Source organism: Penicillium samsonianum (genome assembly GCF_028829775.1).
Source record: "Penicillium samsonianum strain IBT 33392 chromosome Unknown utg000004l_segment0_segment0, whole genome shotgun sequence".
NCBI lineage: Eukaryota > Fungi > Ascomycota > Eurotiomycetes > Eurotiales > Aspergillaceae > Penicillium > Penicillium samsonianum.
The window spans coordinates 4,861,444-4,877,613 of NW_026643262.1; the positions used below are offsets into that span (position 1 = coordinate 4,861,444).

The 16,170-nt window shown below is 49.9% G+C and overlaps 7 protein-coding genes across 7 annotated transcripts; 5 read left to right on the top strand and 2 right to left on the bottom strand.

The window, feature by feature from the left end:
- Positions 1-371: 371 nt before the first annotated feature.
- N7471_008800 (snoRNA-binding rRNA-processing protein DIP2) lies at positions 372-3,363 on the bottom strand (the record flags this gene model as incomplete). Its single annotated transcript, XM_057281519.1, has 3 exons — positions 372-2,973; positions 3,037-3,288; positions 3,347-3,363. The coding sequence occupies 3 exons, from the start codon at positions 3,361-3,363 to the stop codon at positions 372-374; spliced, it is 2,871 nt and encodes a 956-aa protein (XP_057135779.1).
- Positions 3,364-3,469: 106 nt separating this feature from the next.
- Positions 3,470-4,879, top strand: N7471_008801 (actin-related protein 2/3 complex subunit 2; the record flags this gene model as incomplete). The annotated part of the gene is made up of 6 exons (XM_057281520.1): positions 3,470-3,600; positions 3,693-4,221; positions 4,285-4,423; positions 4,479-4,579; positions 4,646-4,694; positions 4,745-4,879. The coding sequence occupies 6 exons, from the start codon at positions 3,470-3,472 to the stop codon at positions 4,822-4,824; spliced, it is 1,029 nt and encodes a 342-aa protein (XP_057135780.1). The 3' UTR covers positions 4,825-4,879.
- Positions 4,880-6,038: 1,159 nt separating this feature from the next.
- Positions 6,039-8,098, top strand: N7471_008802 (uncharacterized protein; the record flags this gene model as incomplete). Its single annotated transcript, XM_057281521.1, has 3 exons — positions 6,039-6,674; positions 6,738-6,965; positions 7,058-8,098. The coding sequence occupies 3 exons, from the start codon at positions 6,039-6,041 to the stop codon at positions 8,096-8,098; spliced, it is 1,905 nt and encodes a 634-aa protein (XP_057135781.1).
- Positions 8,099-9,563: 1,465 nt separating this feature from the next.
- Positions 9,564-10,824, top strand: N7471_008803 (PP2C family serine/threonine-protein phosphatase; the record flags this gene model as incomplete). Its single annotated transcript, XM_057281522.1, has 2 exons — positions 9,564-10,039; positions 10,107-10,824. The coding sequence occupies 2 exons, from the start codon at positions 9,564-9,566 to the stop codon at positions 10,822-10,824; spliced, it is 1,194 nt and encodes a 397-aa protein (XP_057135782.1).
- An 885-nt stretch (positions 10,825-11,709) lies between these two features.
- Positions 11,710-12,813, top strand: N7471_008804 (rRNA-binding ribosome biosynthesis protein UTP23; the record flags this gene model as incomplete). Its single annotated transcript, XM_057281523.1, has 3 exons — positions 11,710-11,797; positions 11,854-11,943; positions 12,008-12,813. The coding sequence occupies 3 exons, from the start codon at positions 11,710-11,712 to the stop codon at positions 12,811-12,813; spliced, it is 984 nt and encodes a 327-aa protein (XP_057135783.1).
- Positions 12,814-13,336: 523 nt separating this feature from the next.
- N7471_008805 (COX assembly mitochondrial protein) lies at positions 13,337-13,733 on the bottom strand (the record flags this gene model as incomplete). Its single annotated transcript, XM_057281524.1, has 2 exons — positions 13,337-13,614; positions 13,700-13,733. 2 exons carry the CDS (start codon positions 13,731-13,733, stop codon positions 13,337-13,339), a joined length of 312 nt encoding a protein of 103 aa, XP_057135784.1.
- A 229-nt stretch (positions 13,734-13,962) lies between these two features.
- N7471_008806 (rRNA-processing protein PWP1) lies at positions 13,963-15,614 on the top strand (the record flags this gene model as incomplete). The annotated part of the gene is made up of 2 exons (XM_057281525.1): positions 13,963-14,201; positions 14,255-15,614. 2 exons carry the CDS (start codon positions 13,963-13,965, stop codon positions 15,612-15,614), a joined length of 1,599 nt encoding a protein of 532 aa, XP_057135785.1.
- Positions 15,615-16,170: the final 556 nt, after the last annotated feature.

Here is a 16,170-nt window from a genome sequence, read left to right on the forward strand (position 1 = left end):
ACCAACGTGTCGTTGCTTGGAGTAAATCGCTAATGATTTTTCTTTGCAATGCAGATTTCAGATTCTTTTTCGGTATCGTCGACTACTTGGATTGTTGCACATGGGGGAATATAATAGCTAGACCAATTGAATGAAATATTCCATTACTTTGATACACTTGAGTTTATGAAAATCCAGTAAACAATTATTCCATGGAAAAGATTATATTTTACTTCGAAATTGAACTATCATACATTCCTTATATTTTCTTCAACTCCCAAGGATATAAAACTTTTATATGGAAACCAAGATAGAGAAGACCTCCAAGGTAACAAGGTCGAAAATGATCATAACGCCAATAGACATGCTTGTACACAAACCTAATCCTAAACTCAGGCAACGCTGACAAACTGGCGCTTCTTGCCAGTGCCCTTGGAGGTCTGCTGCTCCTCCCAGGTATCCTCATCAACGTAGTCCGTGGTGCTCTGCTCGCGGATCTGGTTGCCGATGAACTGTAGCGCGGAGAGGTTGAAGCCCATCTCGTCCTTCTGACGGGCAAGGACCCGACGAAGCGATGCCCGAATGCTGTCGAGCATAGGACGCATCATCTTGCTGGCAACAATCTGGCGGTGGTGGGTCTTCAGGATGAAGAACAACACGCGGCAGGTGAGGGGCACGTTCCATTCGCGATCGGCCCAGATGTTGAGGAAGGTGAAGAGAGCGGAGAGTTTGGAGAATGGCAGAACCAAGAGAGCGTCCTGGAGGGCTGCTGCGGGAATCTTCTGGACGGTGTTCAGAACGTGCTGCTCGGCGGAGACGTTATTGAGAGCCAGGTAGACTGGGTTACGATCGGGCGCGGCGGCGTTGGGGTTGGCGGCCTTGACCTTGCGCCAGTCGCGTACGACTTCGAGATCCTCGAGGCCTAGTTCCAGAGCTTCCATGATCTTTTCTCCGGCCATGAGAGTGCCGGTCGTCTGCTTGCCAGCATCGACGGCCTCGGCCTTCTCGCCGTCTTCACCGTCCTCCTCTTGCTCGAGAGACGCGGTGAGTGTGCTGTCGTAAGCCTCTTCCATCTCCTTCTCACGTTCTTCCTCCAGGAACAATGGCTCATCTGTTTGTTGCCAGATGCGGATGCTCTTGTCGTGGCTGGCACTGACAATGAAATCACCAGTGCGACTCATGGCAAGTGCCCAGATCTCACCGTGGTGACCAACGAGGCGCTGGATTTGCTCGAACTTGTCACCGTCCCAGTATTTGATGTTACGGTCCTTGCTTGCACTGAAGAAGTTGTGGCCGTTTCCATCCTTGTTGTGAGGAACAAATGCCACTGCCATGATACTGTCCTCGTGGGCCAAGAAGGCCTTGTGACAGTCACCAAAGTCCAAACCCCAGAGTCGAACGGTCTTATCAGCCGAACAAGTGACAATTAGTTTGCTGTCATGGGAAATATCCATGCTCAAAACAGGAAGCTTGTGGCCGTAAAGGTTAAGGAATAGCTTCAGCGAGTCGACGAAGAAGACCTTCACGGTGTTGTCTAAGAGAGAAACCGCCAGAAGTCGTGCATCCGGAGAGAAACGAAGGTTGAGGATATCGTCGTTGACCTTCAGCGTCCTTGTGTGTGCCAGCTTGAGGCGGGGAGTGGTACGTTTGGTTCCCGGGATCTCCTCCTGGACAACCTGGAAATTCCAAAACTTGGCTGTCTTGTCCGCGCTTCCACTGACCATAGACTTGCCATCTGGGTGCACGTGAAGTGACCACACGGGTCCGTCGTGGGCTTTGATAGTGTCGAGCAATGTTGAGGATGCGATATCAAACACCTCGAGTTCTCCGTTCTTGTTACCAACAACCACAATCTTATCACCAGGAAGGAATGCGGAACACAGGGAATATCCACACTCAAGTGTTCGTAGACAGCTTTCGGTGCGAACGTTCCAGATCTTGAGTGTGCCATTCGAAGCCGAGGCAAGCATTCGGTCGTCGGAGCTCAATGCAATCGACCGGATATCTGTTCGGTGACCAGGAATGTCCACTGCCAAGCTCCGAGTGTAGTCCGGATCCTCGCTGTCGGTGTTCTTCTTGTTCGCTGGCACAATGTTGTAGGCCTCAAGCTGGTTGTTTGTTGTTGCGGCAAGGAGGTTCAAGCCACTTGACTTGTTGGTCATCCAGTCAAAGGAACGAACCTTTCCACCAGTTCGCACGATAACATGTTGGACAAAGACCTCAGATACAGGAGCGGCGGAAACATCCTCAGGCTTGTCGTTATCCTCTTTAGGTCCGTTTTCCTCGGTGCGAGCCTCCTTCTCCTTTCTTCTCTTCATCTTCCGGGCCATGCTCTTCTGTACCTCCGACTGAGAGCGAATGCGCCAAACCTCGACCGACTTGTCGGAACCGTGGAATCCAACGTAGTCTGAACGGGGGTGGAATCGGATGCCAAGTGTACGGTCCTTGCCATGTCGGTAGAAAGTTCCTCGTTCTGTGAGAATTCGGCGACCATCTGCGCCCACCTTCTCCTTGGAAATCTCCATCATAGCCGCCTCGTCGATCGACCAGACCCTAAGTTCACCATCATTGCCGGCTGTGATACATCCGCCCTGGTCAGGCGAAAGACCCAAGCTCCAGCACTCACCATTTGATTGTGCCACATGTGTTTCAATGCAGTGCTGAGAGGCAAGGTCCCAGACTTTGATCAATGCATCTTTTCCGGTGGTCAATAGGAATCCTGAGTGTTCATTCAATCCAGAAGCCGTGAGCAATTCTGGGGAGGGGAACAGGAAATGTAGCGATGTGATCTGATCGGTGTGTCCGCGAAGTCTGAAAAGACCGGTCTCAGTGATCAAATCCCAGAGGATAATATCGGTATCCTTCGAACCACTGGCGAGGCGCACACCAGCGTTGTCGAAAGCTAACTTAGTGACGGCGGATTTGTGACCGTTGAAAGAGATAATGACCGTGGCGGTGCGCGAATCCCAAAGACGAATACTTCCATCCTCGTAGCTGAGAAGAAACATAATAGTTAGAGAAAAATCTTCCGAATAGGTCACACCGGAGGACACTCACCCAACTGCGAAGATATCTTCATCTGTCATGCTCTGAGTGACCACACTAACCTGCGCTCTGCAGGCAGAATCGCGCCATCTTCCAAGAAGTTCTCCCTTCTTCACATCCCAGCACAGAACCTCCTCACTTGCGCCGACAATGGCTCGTCCGGCGCCCGTCTGGCGTGCAATGCCGGTCTGGTCATCTTTGGCCCAAACCGCATTCGAAGACGCCGAGGCGACGAGCCCGAATGTATTCGAATGCTCGAATTTACTATGTAATGGTTAGCGCTCAGATCAGAGGATTCCAAATCACAAAAAATCGCACGTACAAGTATGATTTCACCATCGTTGAGGGTGGATGGGAAAATTTTTGGAATCTCCGATTGCTATCGATAGGACAAAATTAATACGGGCGGCGACAGTGACCTCTCCGGCTCCCCCACCCACCGCCCATGACGATCACGGGCAACCTCACAACAGCCACCCGTCTACACTGCATACCATCCATTGTCCTGCCCGTCATGCTTCTTTTAGATTATCAGAATGCGTTGATCCAGTCGCTCCTTACGGAGCGTTTTTCTGGGTATGCTTTGTTCCTCCCCGCCCGCACTGCGATCCCGCGCATTGTATACACATCACCCCGAAACAGGCATCCGGCTAACAAGCTGAACTCAGAGCACCCCCCGCCTCGATTGACCAAGTGGTTTCCGACTTCGATGGTGTGACATTTCACCTCTCTACTCCCGAGTCTAAGACAAAGATCCTTATCTCGATCAATGTGAAATGTTACAAGGAACTGGTTCAGTACGGAGCCCAGGAGGTGTTGGAGAGAGAATACGGTCCCTACATCGTGTCTCCGGAGCCGGGCTATGATTTCTCAGTACAAATCGATCTCGAAAATTTGCCCGCAGAGGAAGAGGCTCGAAATGACCTGATTATGAAGCTTGCCCTCCTGAAGCGGAACGCAATGGCTGCTCCCTTTGAGAAAGCATTCGACGAATTCAACAAGCTCGCCGAGGAGGCTTCCAGATACACCTCGGAATCAGCACCACAGGGTATCCAGGAGGGCGGTGAAGTTATGGCAATTCACTACCGTGAAGAGGAGGCCATCTATATCAAAGCCAACTGGGACCGAGTCACAGTGATCTTCAGCACCGTGTTCCGCGAAGAGACAGATCGGATCTTTGGCAAGGTCTTCCTGCAGGTTCGTGTTTTGCCAAACAATTGGTCTGCAGATTCATGAGGAACCCTTACTAACAGCCTATAGGAATTCGTCGACGCCCGGCGACGTGTCTTGACGCTTCAGAATGCCCCCCAAGTCCTGTTCCGTAACGACCCTCCTCTTGAGCTTGCAAATGTGCCTGGTCTGAATGCTTCCGGAGGCGAAGTTAGCTATGTCACCTTTGGTATGAATGCAAAATGTGCCATCAATCTCCATCTTCGTACTGACTTGGCTTGCAGTTCTGTTCCCTCGACACCTGACCCCGCAGCGTCGTTATGAAAATATTTCTCACATCCAAACCTTCCGTGATTATTTCCACTACCACATCAAAGCCTCAAAGGTATGCAGTTTCTCTCGGTCTTGTCTAGGTGATCGCAAGGGATTGATGACTAAACATTCATTGCAGGCCTACATCCACACTCGAATGAGGAAGAGAACAGCGGATTTCCTTCAGGGTATGTATTATCCAAGCAAAGAAAGTATGTTCACTACTAACTCACAACAGTGCTCAACCGAGCTCGACCGGAGAATGAAGAACGTGAGCGCAAGACTGCTAGTGGTCGCACGTTCCGAGTGCAGGGTTAGAGCTTATTTCTTTGTTCGTATGAGCCAATTCAAGTCTATTGTTATTGTTTATACACCTTTTCTTTGTTCCCATGCTACCCAGCCACCCATTCACTCCTAAGCGATCTTTGATTGGGAGATCCGGCTAGAAGACAGTTCCGGGTGGGCCTACTAGGTATAAATTGGCAAACATCCTCCCTCCTCCTTTCAACTGGAACCGCGGAAGGATTTTTATCCGTTTGCGCCTTGTCGGCCAATTCGGCCAATCGCGTGAATGTGATTCCCAGCCGCTTCCAACGTTCTTCCGGAGCGCGAAACGAGTCATCAATGCATATCTGTACACCAGTGAAAAGTACAGAACTTCAAAGTACAGAGTACAGTACTGCAAAGTACAGTATATCAGTACATATTATGTACATTATCCTGAGACATGTAGACCCGGTTTAATAATTGTTAAGGGTGAGTCAAGAAAGACTCACTCAGGACGAGTAAGACTAGTCAGGAAGGACCCAGGCCGGGCCCAACTGGCCAAGGAATATTCATTGACTGGATTTGGAAGAGATGCTTGCTAAGGAAGAATATTGACTGGCTAGGTGGGTGTCTTTTATGGACAACCTTCTAACCGCCTTCCAGTTCTACCACAGGATGCCACTATATCAATAGTACACTAATCATTTAGAATAGAAACGGGCTGATTCCACGCTCTTTAGGATCAGCATCTGTATACTCTTGGGAGTGATCCCAACTCGGCGTTTGGCTTCGAGTTCTTGCTTCAGTTGGATGAAACGCCTGCATAGTCACACGCAACTAGTTAGACTGCAACATGTTAATTGAACTTTGATTGATTGATTGATTGATTGATTGGCCTCCTTATACATATCACCAAAAATGCGGTAACCGCCCGTTGATCGTACTGCAGGTTGTAGTCTCGGTTTAATATCATCCTTTGTTGGCAGTGTAATATCATTCTTTGTTGGGAGGAATCGATCCGCGTGATTGGTCCCAGCTGCGAGTTTTAAGGTTATATGCGTCGCGGCTGCGCGCGATGAGTCGCACCTACCCGATTGGACCCCTATACTTCAATTGTTCTAGGAACTGATGAATGAAGAAGTGTAGGAAATAATTACAATTATTAAAAAAATATAAAAGATCCTAGAGCTTGTCTTTTATTGTTTACTTCTACAATAATCTCCAGTCATACTTCAAAGGGTTTGCGAAAATACGTGAAATGCAATATGGTTCACAAAACAGGTCTATGGGGAGCTGCTCTCTCCAAACTTCGAAAGACGCAGCCACCTGCCCAAACTGCACGTGAGCCAGAGATTCCCCAGGAGCCCCAGAATAAGCTTGTCTATCCTCGTTTCAAGCGCCCTCTGTCGCACGACTCCCCCATTTATTCTGAATTCATGTTCCCACCAACTCCCCTCCCAACTGTCCCCATGGCGTCCGATTCCAATCTTGATCCTCTAGCAATGGCTTCCACCATTTCTCTAGCCCGCCTGAGTGCTCTGAAATCGGGAAAGGACTTGGATCTGTTTTTCCAACGCGGTAAGGACTGTATTGATGCTTATGCTCAGGCCACCAAGGCCATGATGGAAGATGCTTGTGCTCGCGTCAAAGATGGAGAGGATTTTCCACACGAGGAGATTGAACAGATGAAGCAACGCTTCTTCAAATACTGCCAGTCAATTGTGGAGGAAGCATTGTCCCTGATCTCACGCGGTGCCACCCACCCCCGGCAGGTCGAAGTCTCGAGCAACTCGACCATGCCTTCGATCGTCTCCTCAACTTCAACCACGACTGGGTCGGAGCCAAAGACGCCCTTGGAATTTGGCTCGTTTGCTGACAGATCAGAATTCTCTGAGGCATTGGTAAGTGACTTGGCTCCATGCATTGGTTTCACTTTTGAAAGATGTGACCCTGACCTGTGATAGCTCGCATCTAGCGGCCAGCGCCGCCTTCGTCTCTACACTGTGAGCAGCGACGACTGGGTCATGGTTCCATTGATGCCCTCGCCCACATCTCCAGCCAAGGTCGTGGCCCCCGAGCACATGGATCCTGTCGAGGAATCGATTCATCTCGGTGTCATCGTGCGCATCTTCGGCAAGTTGTACACGATGTCGAAGATGATGGAGATTGTCATCTTGTATTATGGTGCTGAGGTATGTCTTGAGCTTACAACTTTACTGTTGCCCCATACTTCTATCTCTTGCCGCTTGGGAATATGACTGCTAACACCGACACTTACTCTTAGCCCGACCGCTCCGAGACCGGCCTGCCATACTGGATCAAACGCAGCGAGCAAATCGTACGCACCCAGAAGATGCCTGTGCTAATTGACACTGTCGAAAACCTCTATTATGCCCTCTATGCCCGCATTACGATTGAGCTGGCCAGCATTGAGCTCTGCGGTTCCTACCGAATCGACACTAGTGCATTGCGAATCGAGCTTCCATTCCTTATGCCGGAGGCTGATCATCTCTACCGCATCGTTCTAGCGTTCAAGGAAGTACTGGACTCTCCGGAGATTTGCGCAATCCTTCGGAAAGACGTCATCACCTGCTTTCAGCAAGGATACATCAATCAGGTTACAAAAAAGCGAAGCCAGGACGAGTTCCCCTTCTTTGACCCCCTCGGATATCGCCCGTTTGCGATGAGAACTGTCTCTTACCGACACGGATCCTACTGCGAGAAATGGAGAAGGCTCATTCCATTCTTCAACTCCATCCCAGCGGAGACTATGGCAACGATGTCGGAGAAGTATCTCACCATGACTCCAGTGACTATTCCGCCTAACGACATTCCATCCGAGAACCTTCCATGGATCTACCCAGAGCAAGTGGGCATGGCTGTCTGGGACACGGAGATTGTGAAGGACTACCGCTTGTCCGATATTGCCAAAAAGATGGGCACAACCATCGGAGAAGAGCGCAAGAAGGAGTCCATCCCCAGTCTTTACCACCTTGTCAGGCAAAAAAAATGCATTTGCAACTCTATCTGTGGATGTTCCTTGGAGTGTACCTTGGAGGTGCAGCGCGCCTGCCCTTGTGCCGAACGACATGTACGCATCATGGCGACCAAGCGTGGTCTTGCATACAGACGGAATGGACCTTCTTTCGCCGCTACTGCTTCTACCACTGCTCGCATGTTCTTCGATGGCTTGGCTGAACTCAAACGTGATGTTAAGGCTGCTGATATCGCCAATGAATTGAACCATGCTTTCGAATTGTTCTCTCTGTTAATCGCCACGGAACGCGAGATGGCTCCCAGGGAAAACACCCAGGCAAGCTTCTAAGATCGCAGTCCTGTCACTCCAGCCACGACTTACGATTACGACTACGAATGATTTCGACTACGACTGCGACTATGACTACAACCACGACTACGATTCACGATTCACGATTTCCAGTTCAGTTCATGAACTACAACCATAATTCAGATCGAGCAAGGATTCCCAGGGGAATGGGTATTCTGTTCATCCGAGTTTCATGAGAATCATCCAAAGGAATTCAATTTGCAAAACAAAAAAAATGAAACGGAGGAAAAAAAATGGAAACGACAAAAAAAAGCTGACAACGGAAAGGAGGAAAGGTTAGTCAATCCCACCGGGAAAGTGTTCTATGAGGAGAAATCATCGAAAGGAAGTAATAATGGGAGGAAGCCGAAGGGCGAATAACATCATTTGACAGATATCGGAAACTGATTATGAGCCATGTCATTTATTTGATAAAGCCACCACGAGAGGTCTACATATCCAGTCATGAAATGAAATTAATTCAGCCCCAGCTACTACCTAATGTCTTGTACAGAACCCACATCCGACGATCCAACCGCATCAACAACAGCAGAGCATGCGGCTGCACCTTCAGGAACCCATCATAAGTGATACAATTTGGATCACCCGGCTTCACGCAACAGGCTACTTTGGTAATAATACCTCAGCACGCCTCATCATATCTAACCTCCCCGACATTGACAAGGAAGCTATTTTGGCCAGTATTTTGGGGTATTTTGAAGTATCCCCCAGCTCCAGTCAGCTTAGCGGTCGGTGCCAGGCCGGCCAGTATGGTTTTCACCCTAATCTTCAACCACAGTGGACATATAGATCAGATTCCGCTCTTTGGATTCCTCACTAACCTGTGCTTTTGTAGTCCGTTTTTGAGGGCATTTTGCACCACCTCGCTAACTTGGCCAATAGCTTTAAACTATGAGATCGCTCTCACTTGTCTTCTGGAAGATGTGTAAATAGAGCGAAATCAAAAGCTGTAATTTAGGGGAGAATATCATCTTCGGGGATATGTAGACCAGTGCTGAGAGGCTCATTGGATCGGCCGGGATATAGCTAAGTAAATGTAGCCCTAAGAGCCCCGAGATTTTTGTATTATCGGCTGCTTTTTTTGAATGACAGTAATTCTTCGGACAAATCTAACAAATCTAACAAAAGTAAAGAAATGTGTAAGTAACAAAAGAATGATAAATGTCAGAAAGGGCGATATTTTAATGATTTTCATATTCTCAGAGATACTCCGTATTGCAAGGTACAGTCGGCGACGCAGACCAGTGATATCTTCGAGACACTCTCGGCCTTCACCGGTGAGTCGCATTTTTCTTTTCTCTGTGCTCTCAAGCCTCACTCTGAGTCAACTCTTCTTTTCTGCTATCTTCTTGTATTCTGTATCTTCATTTTTCACCTTTCATGCCTTAATGCCCCAGAACCCCTTCGCCGAGCCCATCTTGGTGCACAGAGAGCCAAGTTAGGGATGGTGACCAAGGCAGCGGCCGTGTCACATTCATTATCATCATCCTGGACGTCCATTAGCAAGTGGATCGCGAACATAAGCATAAATCAAGCCCAGGTCCAGGGTGCCCGCCTCCGACAACCGAGCACAGCACGGCCATACCACGCGGCAGTGTGGCCCTCCTACGGCATCACCACTCCCGTTCCCGACCAGCCATTCGTCCCCCCCAAATCGCCATTTCGATTCGAGACTGGCTACGCTTTATGTGCTAAACGACCTCCACGACCCTTCCCTCCACCTTTCCTTTCCCCGCCCTCTTCGTCCTTCTCGGATCCTTTGACGACACACGGGCTAAGCCAGGATAAGAGATTATCCGTCAAGGGCGAGCTAGTCCGCGGCCTGAACAACGGAGACGATGCGATCATCGTCGCGGAGAACTTCATAGGCGTCGACGATGGCGTAGGCGCCTGGGCGACAAAACCTCGTGGTCATGCTGCGTGAGTGGCCTCAATCTCAATTTGTGTCCTATGCGACGATCGCTGACATTTTTATTCCCTGTTACAGACTCTGGTCTAGACTCCTATTACACTTCTGGGCCCTCGAAGTCGAAAAGAATGTCGATCACCGCATGTCCACCCTCGACCCGGTCGGATACCTGCAGTATGCATACGAGGAGACCTTGCGGGCAACCACATCTCCTACTGAGTGGCTCGGCACGACAACCTCGGCCACTGCCATACTACACTGGACCAAGGAACAAGACGGGACACAGAAGCCATTGCTGTACGTTACAAACCTGGGCGATTGTAAGATCCTCGTGATTCGACCAAGCGAGAAGAAAGTCTTTTTCCGCACTGCTGAGCAGTGGCATTGGTTCGATTGTCCCATGCAGCTTGGAACAAACAGTATCGACACACCCCGGAAAGATGCAGTCTTGTCCAAGATTGCGGTGCAGGAAGACGACGTCGTCCTGGCGCTCTCGGATGGCGTCATGGATAACCTCTGGGAGCATGAGGTCCTGAAAGTCGTTATGGACAGTATCGACAAATGGGAGGAAGGGCGCACGACGCCAAAGGACGCTGCGCAACACCCTCATATGTCTGATGATCGCAATGTCTATGTCGCCCGGGAACTGCTTAATGCCGCTCTGACGATTGCCCAGGATCCCTTCGCGGAGAGTCCCTTCATGGAGAAGGCAGTGGACGAGGGTCTGGCTATTGAAGGAGGCAAAATGGACGATATCTCCGTCGTGGTCGCATCCTGTAAGAAAAGTGATGGATGAGAGCCATTGGTTTTACGATCAGACTTTCTTTCACAAATATCCACCGATCTCTTGAATCTCGCGCCTTGTCTCGGGCATGCGCCAGTTTCATTGATACAGAAATGGCCCACGAGGCAGGCTCTTATTCCACGCCCAGCATCAATACTAGATGCTCATGTCTACCGCCAACAGCTTGTCCAACTACATCACTATTGCGCAGCTATGATGTCTTGCAAGTGTCGAATCAGGACCCAGAAATCCATTGCAGTCAAGCACCAACCCAACCAATCCCTGGGAGATGACTTTCACATCAGCTGGATTACTTTATATGTATCCCCCAGTCCTCCACGGCGAGGCTTAATTGTTTAGCCTCATCTGGTCATCATCTACTCACATCCGTTGGTATTGTCTATCAGCTCAGGCAACTATATGACCAGCGGAGAATTTGCACTGGTGGTTTGCGAACTCATCGAAGCCCTGCTTCCAACCGGTCAAGCTGGTGATTCCTACCAAATACCTCCCCTCTACCATATTTGAGACGCCTTTCCTTACGTATGGATTCACTTATGAGGGATTCCATTACTGGCACGATGTGGCTTGTCTGTCCATCGTTTAATAGTTATTCTCGGTTTAAACAGAACAAATAATAATATCTCTTTGACTCAATACATAATATGTTGTATTATTTCTCATCTTTAAGTCTGTGGACATCAGTAAATGCGAAGTATAGGGTACTTAATATCAAGGCTAGACCCCCCACTTACACAAAGTACTGGTACCTCGCCCTCAGCACAGACCACAACACCGCCGCTCCCGCCCGGCAGAATGAAAAAAGTTTCGGTCGACGCAGAAGCTCACGTCTTTTGCTGCATTCAATCTTCAAATACTTGATACTCACCATTCACAATGAGGGCCAAACGTTCAAAGAAGTATCGCAAGCTTATGCACCAGTATGAGCTGACTTTCGGTTTCCGAGAGGCCTACCAGGTCCTAGGTATGTTCCATTCAATGCAATGTTCTGATGTACAGTACTAACTTGCGCTCGAACAGTTGACTCGAATTTCCTTCGCGCCACCGACGTCTTCAGGATGGAGCTAATTCCTGCACTTGAACGAACAGTCCAAGGCAAGGTCAAGCCTCGTGAGTCGCACCGAACACCGAAGTCCCCATCCGCCAAGACGCATCCCAACTAACCATCTCGCAGTATTGACAAAGTGCTCGCTCGCCGCTATCATGGCCGCACAACCCATCAACCCCAAAACCGAAAAGCCATACAGACCTCTCTTCCTCCCCCCGCCCACAGAACTCCCGCTCCGCCACTGCTCGCACAACGCGGACTCCACGCCCATCGACGAAATCGAGTGTCTCCTCTCGCTGCTTTCACCCAACGCAGACTCAAAGAAGAACAAGGAGCACTACATTCTCGCATGCGCGGATCCAATCTTGAGAAAGGCAAACAATAGCGAGAACCAGCCCCGCAGACGGAAGACAGAGGAGGATCGTAAAGAAGAGGAAGCTATGCGCCGTTCTCGCACATTGCGCGCCGGTGCCCGCTCCATTCCCGGTGTTCCCATCATCTACGTCAAGCGCTCGGTCATGGTCCTCGAGCCGATGAGCGGCCCATCCGAGATGGTGCGGGATGGTCATGAGCGTGGGAAGTTCCGCGCTGGATTGGATGTGGATCCTATGCTGGGCAAGCGCAAGAGAGATGGCGAAGCTGATGGCGAGAGTGCTGATGACGCGGAACCTAAGAAGAAGCGCGGTCCTAAGGTTAAGGCGCCTAATCCTCTCAGTGTCAAGAAGGCTAAGAAGAAGACTGATGCGCCTGCACCGAAGAAGGATAAGCCTGTCCGGAAGGAGGTTGATGTCGCAGATGCTACTGAACAACATGATGGTGATGATGCTGCCGCGGCCAAGCCTAAGAGGAAACGTCGTCATGCTAAGAGTGGTCCTCGTGAAGACTTCGACGAGGCCGCCGAGCCTAATGAGGCTATGGAGGTTGACGCTTGATTGAATCTTTACGGCATAGGCGACTCATGATGCTGGTTATCATTGCATGCATTCTCAACCTTATTTCACTCCTAGGGCGCGGCGTTCAGATCGGATGGGTTATATCTAAAAGTTCAGCTGATGTATAGAATAGTAATGTACATCTGATATCATTCAAGAAATCCTGTAATCTTCAGTACATTCTAGGTCAAGTCATCGGCATTGGTGCCAGATAAAACACGGAAAAGAAGACACAGCGAAGGCCAGTCGGCCGTATGTATATTTACATGTTCAGATATCGTACAAGTATTCTTCCCCGATGAAATGAGAGGAGATAATTTGCCCTCGGTTTGCCTGTCCCCTGCATTCTCGTGGGAATATATCCCAGTTGAGTTGCAATCTCGGGGGTATGCGGAAGGCTGCCACTAATACCAAGCAGCGGTGCTGTCTTTTCAGGTATGAGGCAAATCAAAGAATAGCCATAAAAAGCACACTCCGAACTCCAGTTCCAAACATGAGGCATAAGCTCATCTCACAGCACAGTCTATTGCTTCGCAGCACCGGTATTAGCCGCCGCAACATTCGCTGCCGCAGTAGCCGCCACCGTAGGCCCCTGATCAAGCTCGCGCTCTTTAGCCCAGATCTCCTCAACACGCCGGCGGTTGCTGCGCGCCTCGTCCCGGTTGCGTTTTGCGCGCTCAAATCGCTCTCCGGAGAGGCATTTGTTCACATCGCGCTTGATATCGTTGCAGCTTCCCATGGCTTTGTGTAGGAATCCCTTGGCGTGACACTCATCAAGAGCAGTCATGATCTCTTCGCAATCTGTGCGATATCAGTCAGTATGGGCAATTATAAAGCGGGATGGGATGGCTAGATGGATCTTCCGGGTGTGGTGGACTCGACGTACTGGCATTGTAGGATGTGTGGAGGTGAGAATGCATGGTTGCAGTGGTACTAGGCTGAACAGCAGAACAACTTGAAAGACAATTGCAAGTTCAATCGTACGATCAACGCAAAGCAAGAACATCGCGGTTCCGCAAAACGCCCGGGCGGTAAGGAGATCGGCCAGATTCTGCCGGGCGGACAGCCCCTCAGGCACATCGATAAAAAAAAATATCGCCGATAAAAAAAGTGGACGGGTGTGATCAGTTTTGTCACAACACTTTCACAATGTCTTCTATGATTACAACTACGACATGGGTGAGGCGCGGTGTCGCTGCCCAGTTCCCTACCAAATATGAGATTGATGAGGCCGAGATGGGCCGTATATCTAAGCTTGCGCGCATGCAGCTTGAGGATGCGAAGGACGATATGAATGCTGCCCAGGATGGTTCAGGAGATGAGGGTGATGATGCTATGGAAGACGATACTGAGGAGAAGACCTCAGTCAAGGGTACCGATTCAAAGAAGTGAGCAGTATTGATCGCAATGAGGGTTTAACTGTGCTAATCGGGTTTAACAGCGATGATGATGTGTTGAAGGAATTCGACATGGATAACTACGACAAGGAGGAGATCGATGATGACGGCGAGAAGGTCACCATGTTCGGCAATGTTCAATCCCTGGCCTACCACCAGCCCAACGAGGAAGACCCGTACCTTGTGATCCCCGAGGACGAGGATGATGACGAACGCGAGGAGCTCCAGATTATGCCCCACGACAACCTTCTATTGGCCGGAAAGGTGGAGGACGAAGTTGCGCACTTGGAGGTCTACGTCTACGAAGACAAAGCGGACAACCTCTATGTGCACCACGACATCATGCTGCCCGGCATCCCGCTTTGCACAGAGTGGCTTGATATTCCCGTTGGCAAGAATCCAGAAGGTCGGACACAGGGAAACTTCGTGGCTATCGGAACCATGGAGCCCGATATCGAGATCTGGGATCTGGATGTCGTGGACTGCATGTACCCCAACGCGATTCTCGGACAGGGTGGCCAGGACGTCGAAAAGACCAAGAAGAAGCAAAAGAAGAAGGCTAAAGCCAACGACGAGTACCACATTGATGCCGTCCTGGCGCTGGCCGCCAACCGTCAGCACCGCAACCTACTTGCCTCCGCCTCAGCCGATAAGACCGTCAAGCTCTGGGATCTCAATACCGCCACCTGCGCCAAGTCCTACTCCAACCACAAGGACAAGGTCTGCTCACTAGACTGGCACCCAACCGAGTCCACTATCCTGCTGAGCGGCAGTTACGACCGCACCGTAGTGGCAGCAGACATGCGTGCACCTGACGCCCAGGCGCGCTGGGGCGTCGACGCTGACGTTGAGTGTGTTCGCTGGGACTCGCACGACACGAACTTCTTCTACGTTACCACCGACGGTGGCATGGTCTACCGCTACGACATGCGCAATGTCCCCGCCACCCCTGCCGAGTCCAAGCCCGTCTGGTCTCTGCAAGCACACGACTCCTCCGTTTCATCCTTCGACATCAACCGCTCCATCCCTGGCTTCCTGGTGACCGGCTCAACAGACAAGACCGTCAAGCTGTGGAGCGTCGAGAATGACAAGCCCACTCTGGTTGTCACGCGCAAGCTCGAGGTTGGCAAGGTGTTCTCTACTACCTTCGCCCCCGACCAGGAGGTCAGCTTCCGGTTGGCGGTTGCTGGTAGCAAGGGTAATGTGCAGATCTGGGATGCTTCGACTAACGGCGCTGTCCGTCGTGCGTTTGTGTCTCGTCTGCCTGACCTTGCTGGTGATGTCCAGGAGCGCACTGTTGGTATCAATGCTGATAATGACGAGTCTGATGATTCTGAGGAGGAGGAGGGTGATGAGGGTGAGCCTCGTGGTGGTGATGGCTGGGAGTCGATGGATGAAGACTAGATGGACACAAATACCCGTGGATCCTTCCGTTTCATTTGCGTCAAAAAATAGATTTACTGTTGGGTTTTGCATGTTAATGACTATTCTGTTATGAAGTTTTGGAAATATGAGAACAGTTCCAATAACATTCAAGGGAGTGTAAAAGTATGTTATTAACAAGTACAAGTACGATCTTGAGAGAATATCCAATCTATGTTCTATGTCAATGAAGCAATAACTCTACATTCGTTGAAGAACTACAATCATGAATCTTGGCTGTCAATCTTTTCGAGTGAACTGTGCCAATACTGATAAAACCAAAATTGGACACTAAACAAAAAAGAAAAAAAAAAAAAAAAAGAAGCAGTGTCCCCGAGATGGGGGTGAGGATAGTATAGATTCCCAGCAGCACATAGTCAGTACCACCTGATTATGAACTTGACCCTGCAGCACCCGAATTATTGTCTGGGTAATACCTTAACCTCATGTAAATCTAATTAGACTCTAGCCCGCTTGGTTCGATCCTTTTAGCGGACCCACATATCACAACCTTATTCTAAAACAGACCCCATGTGTT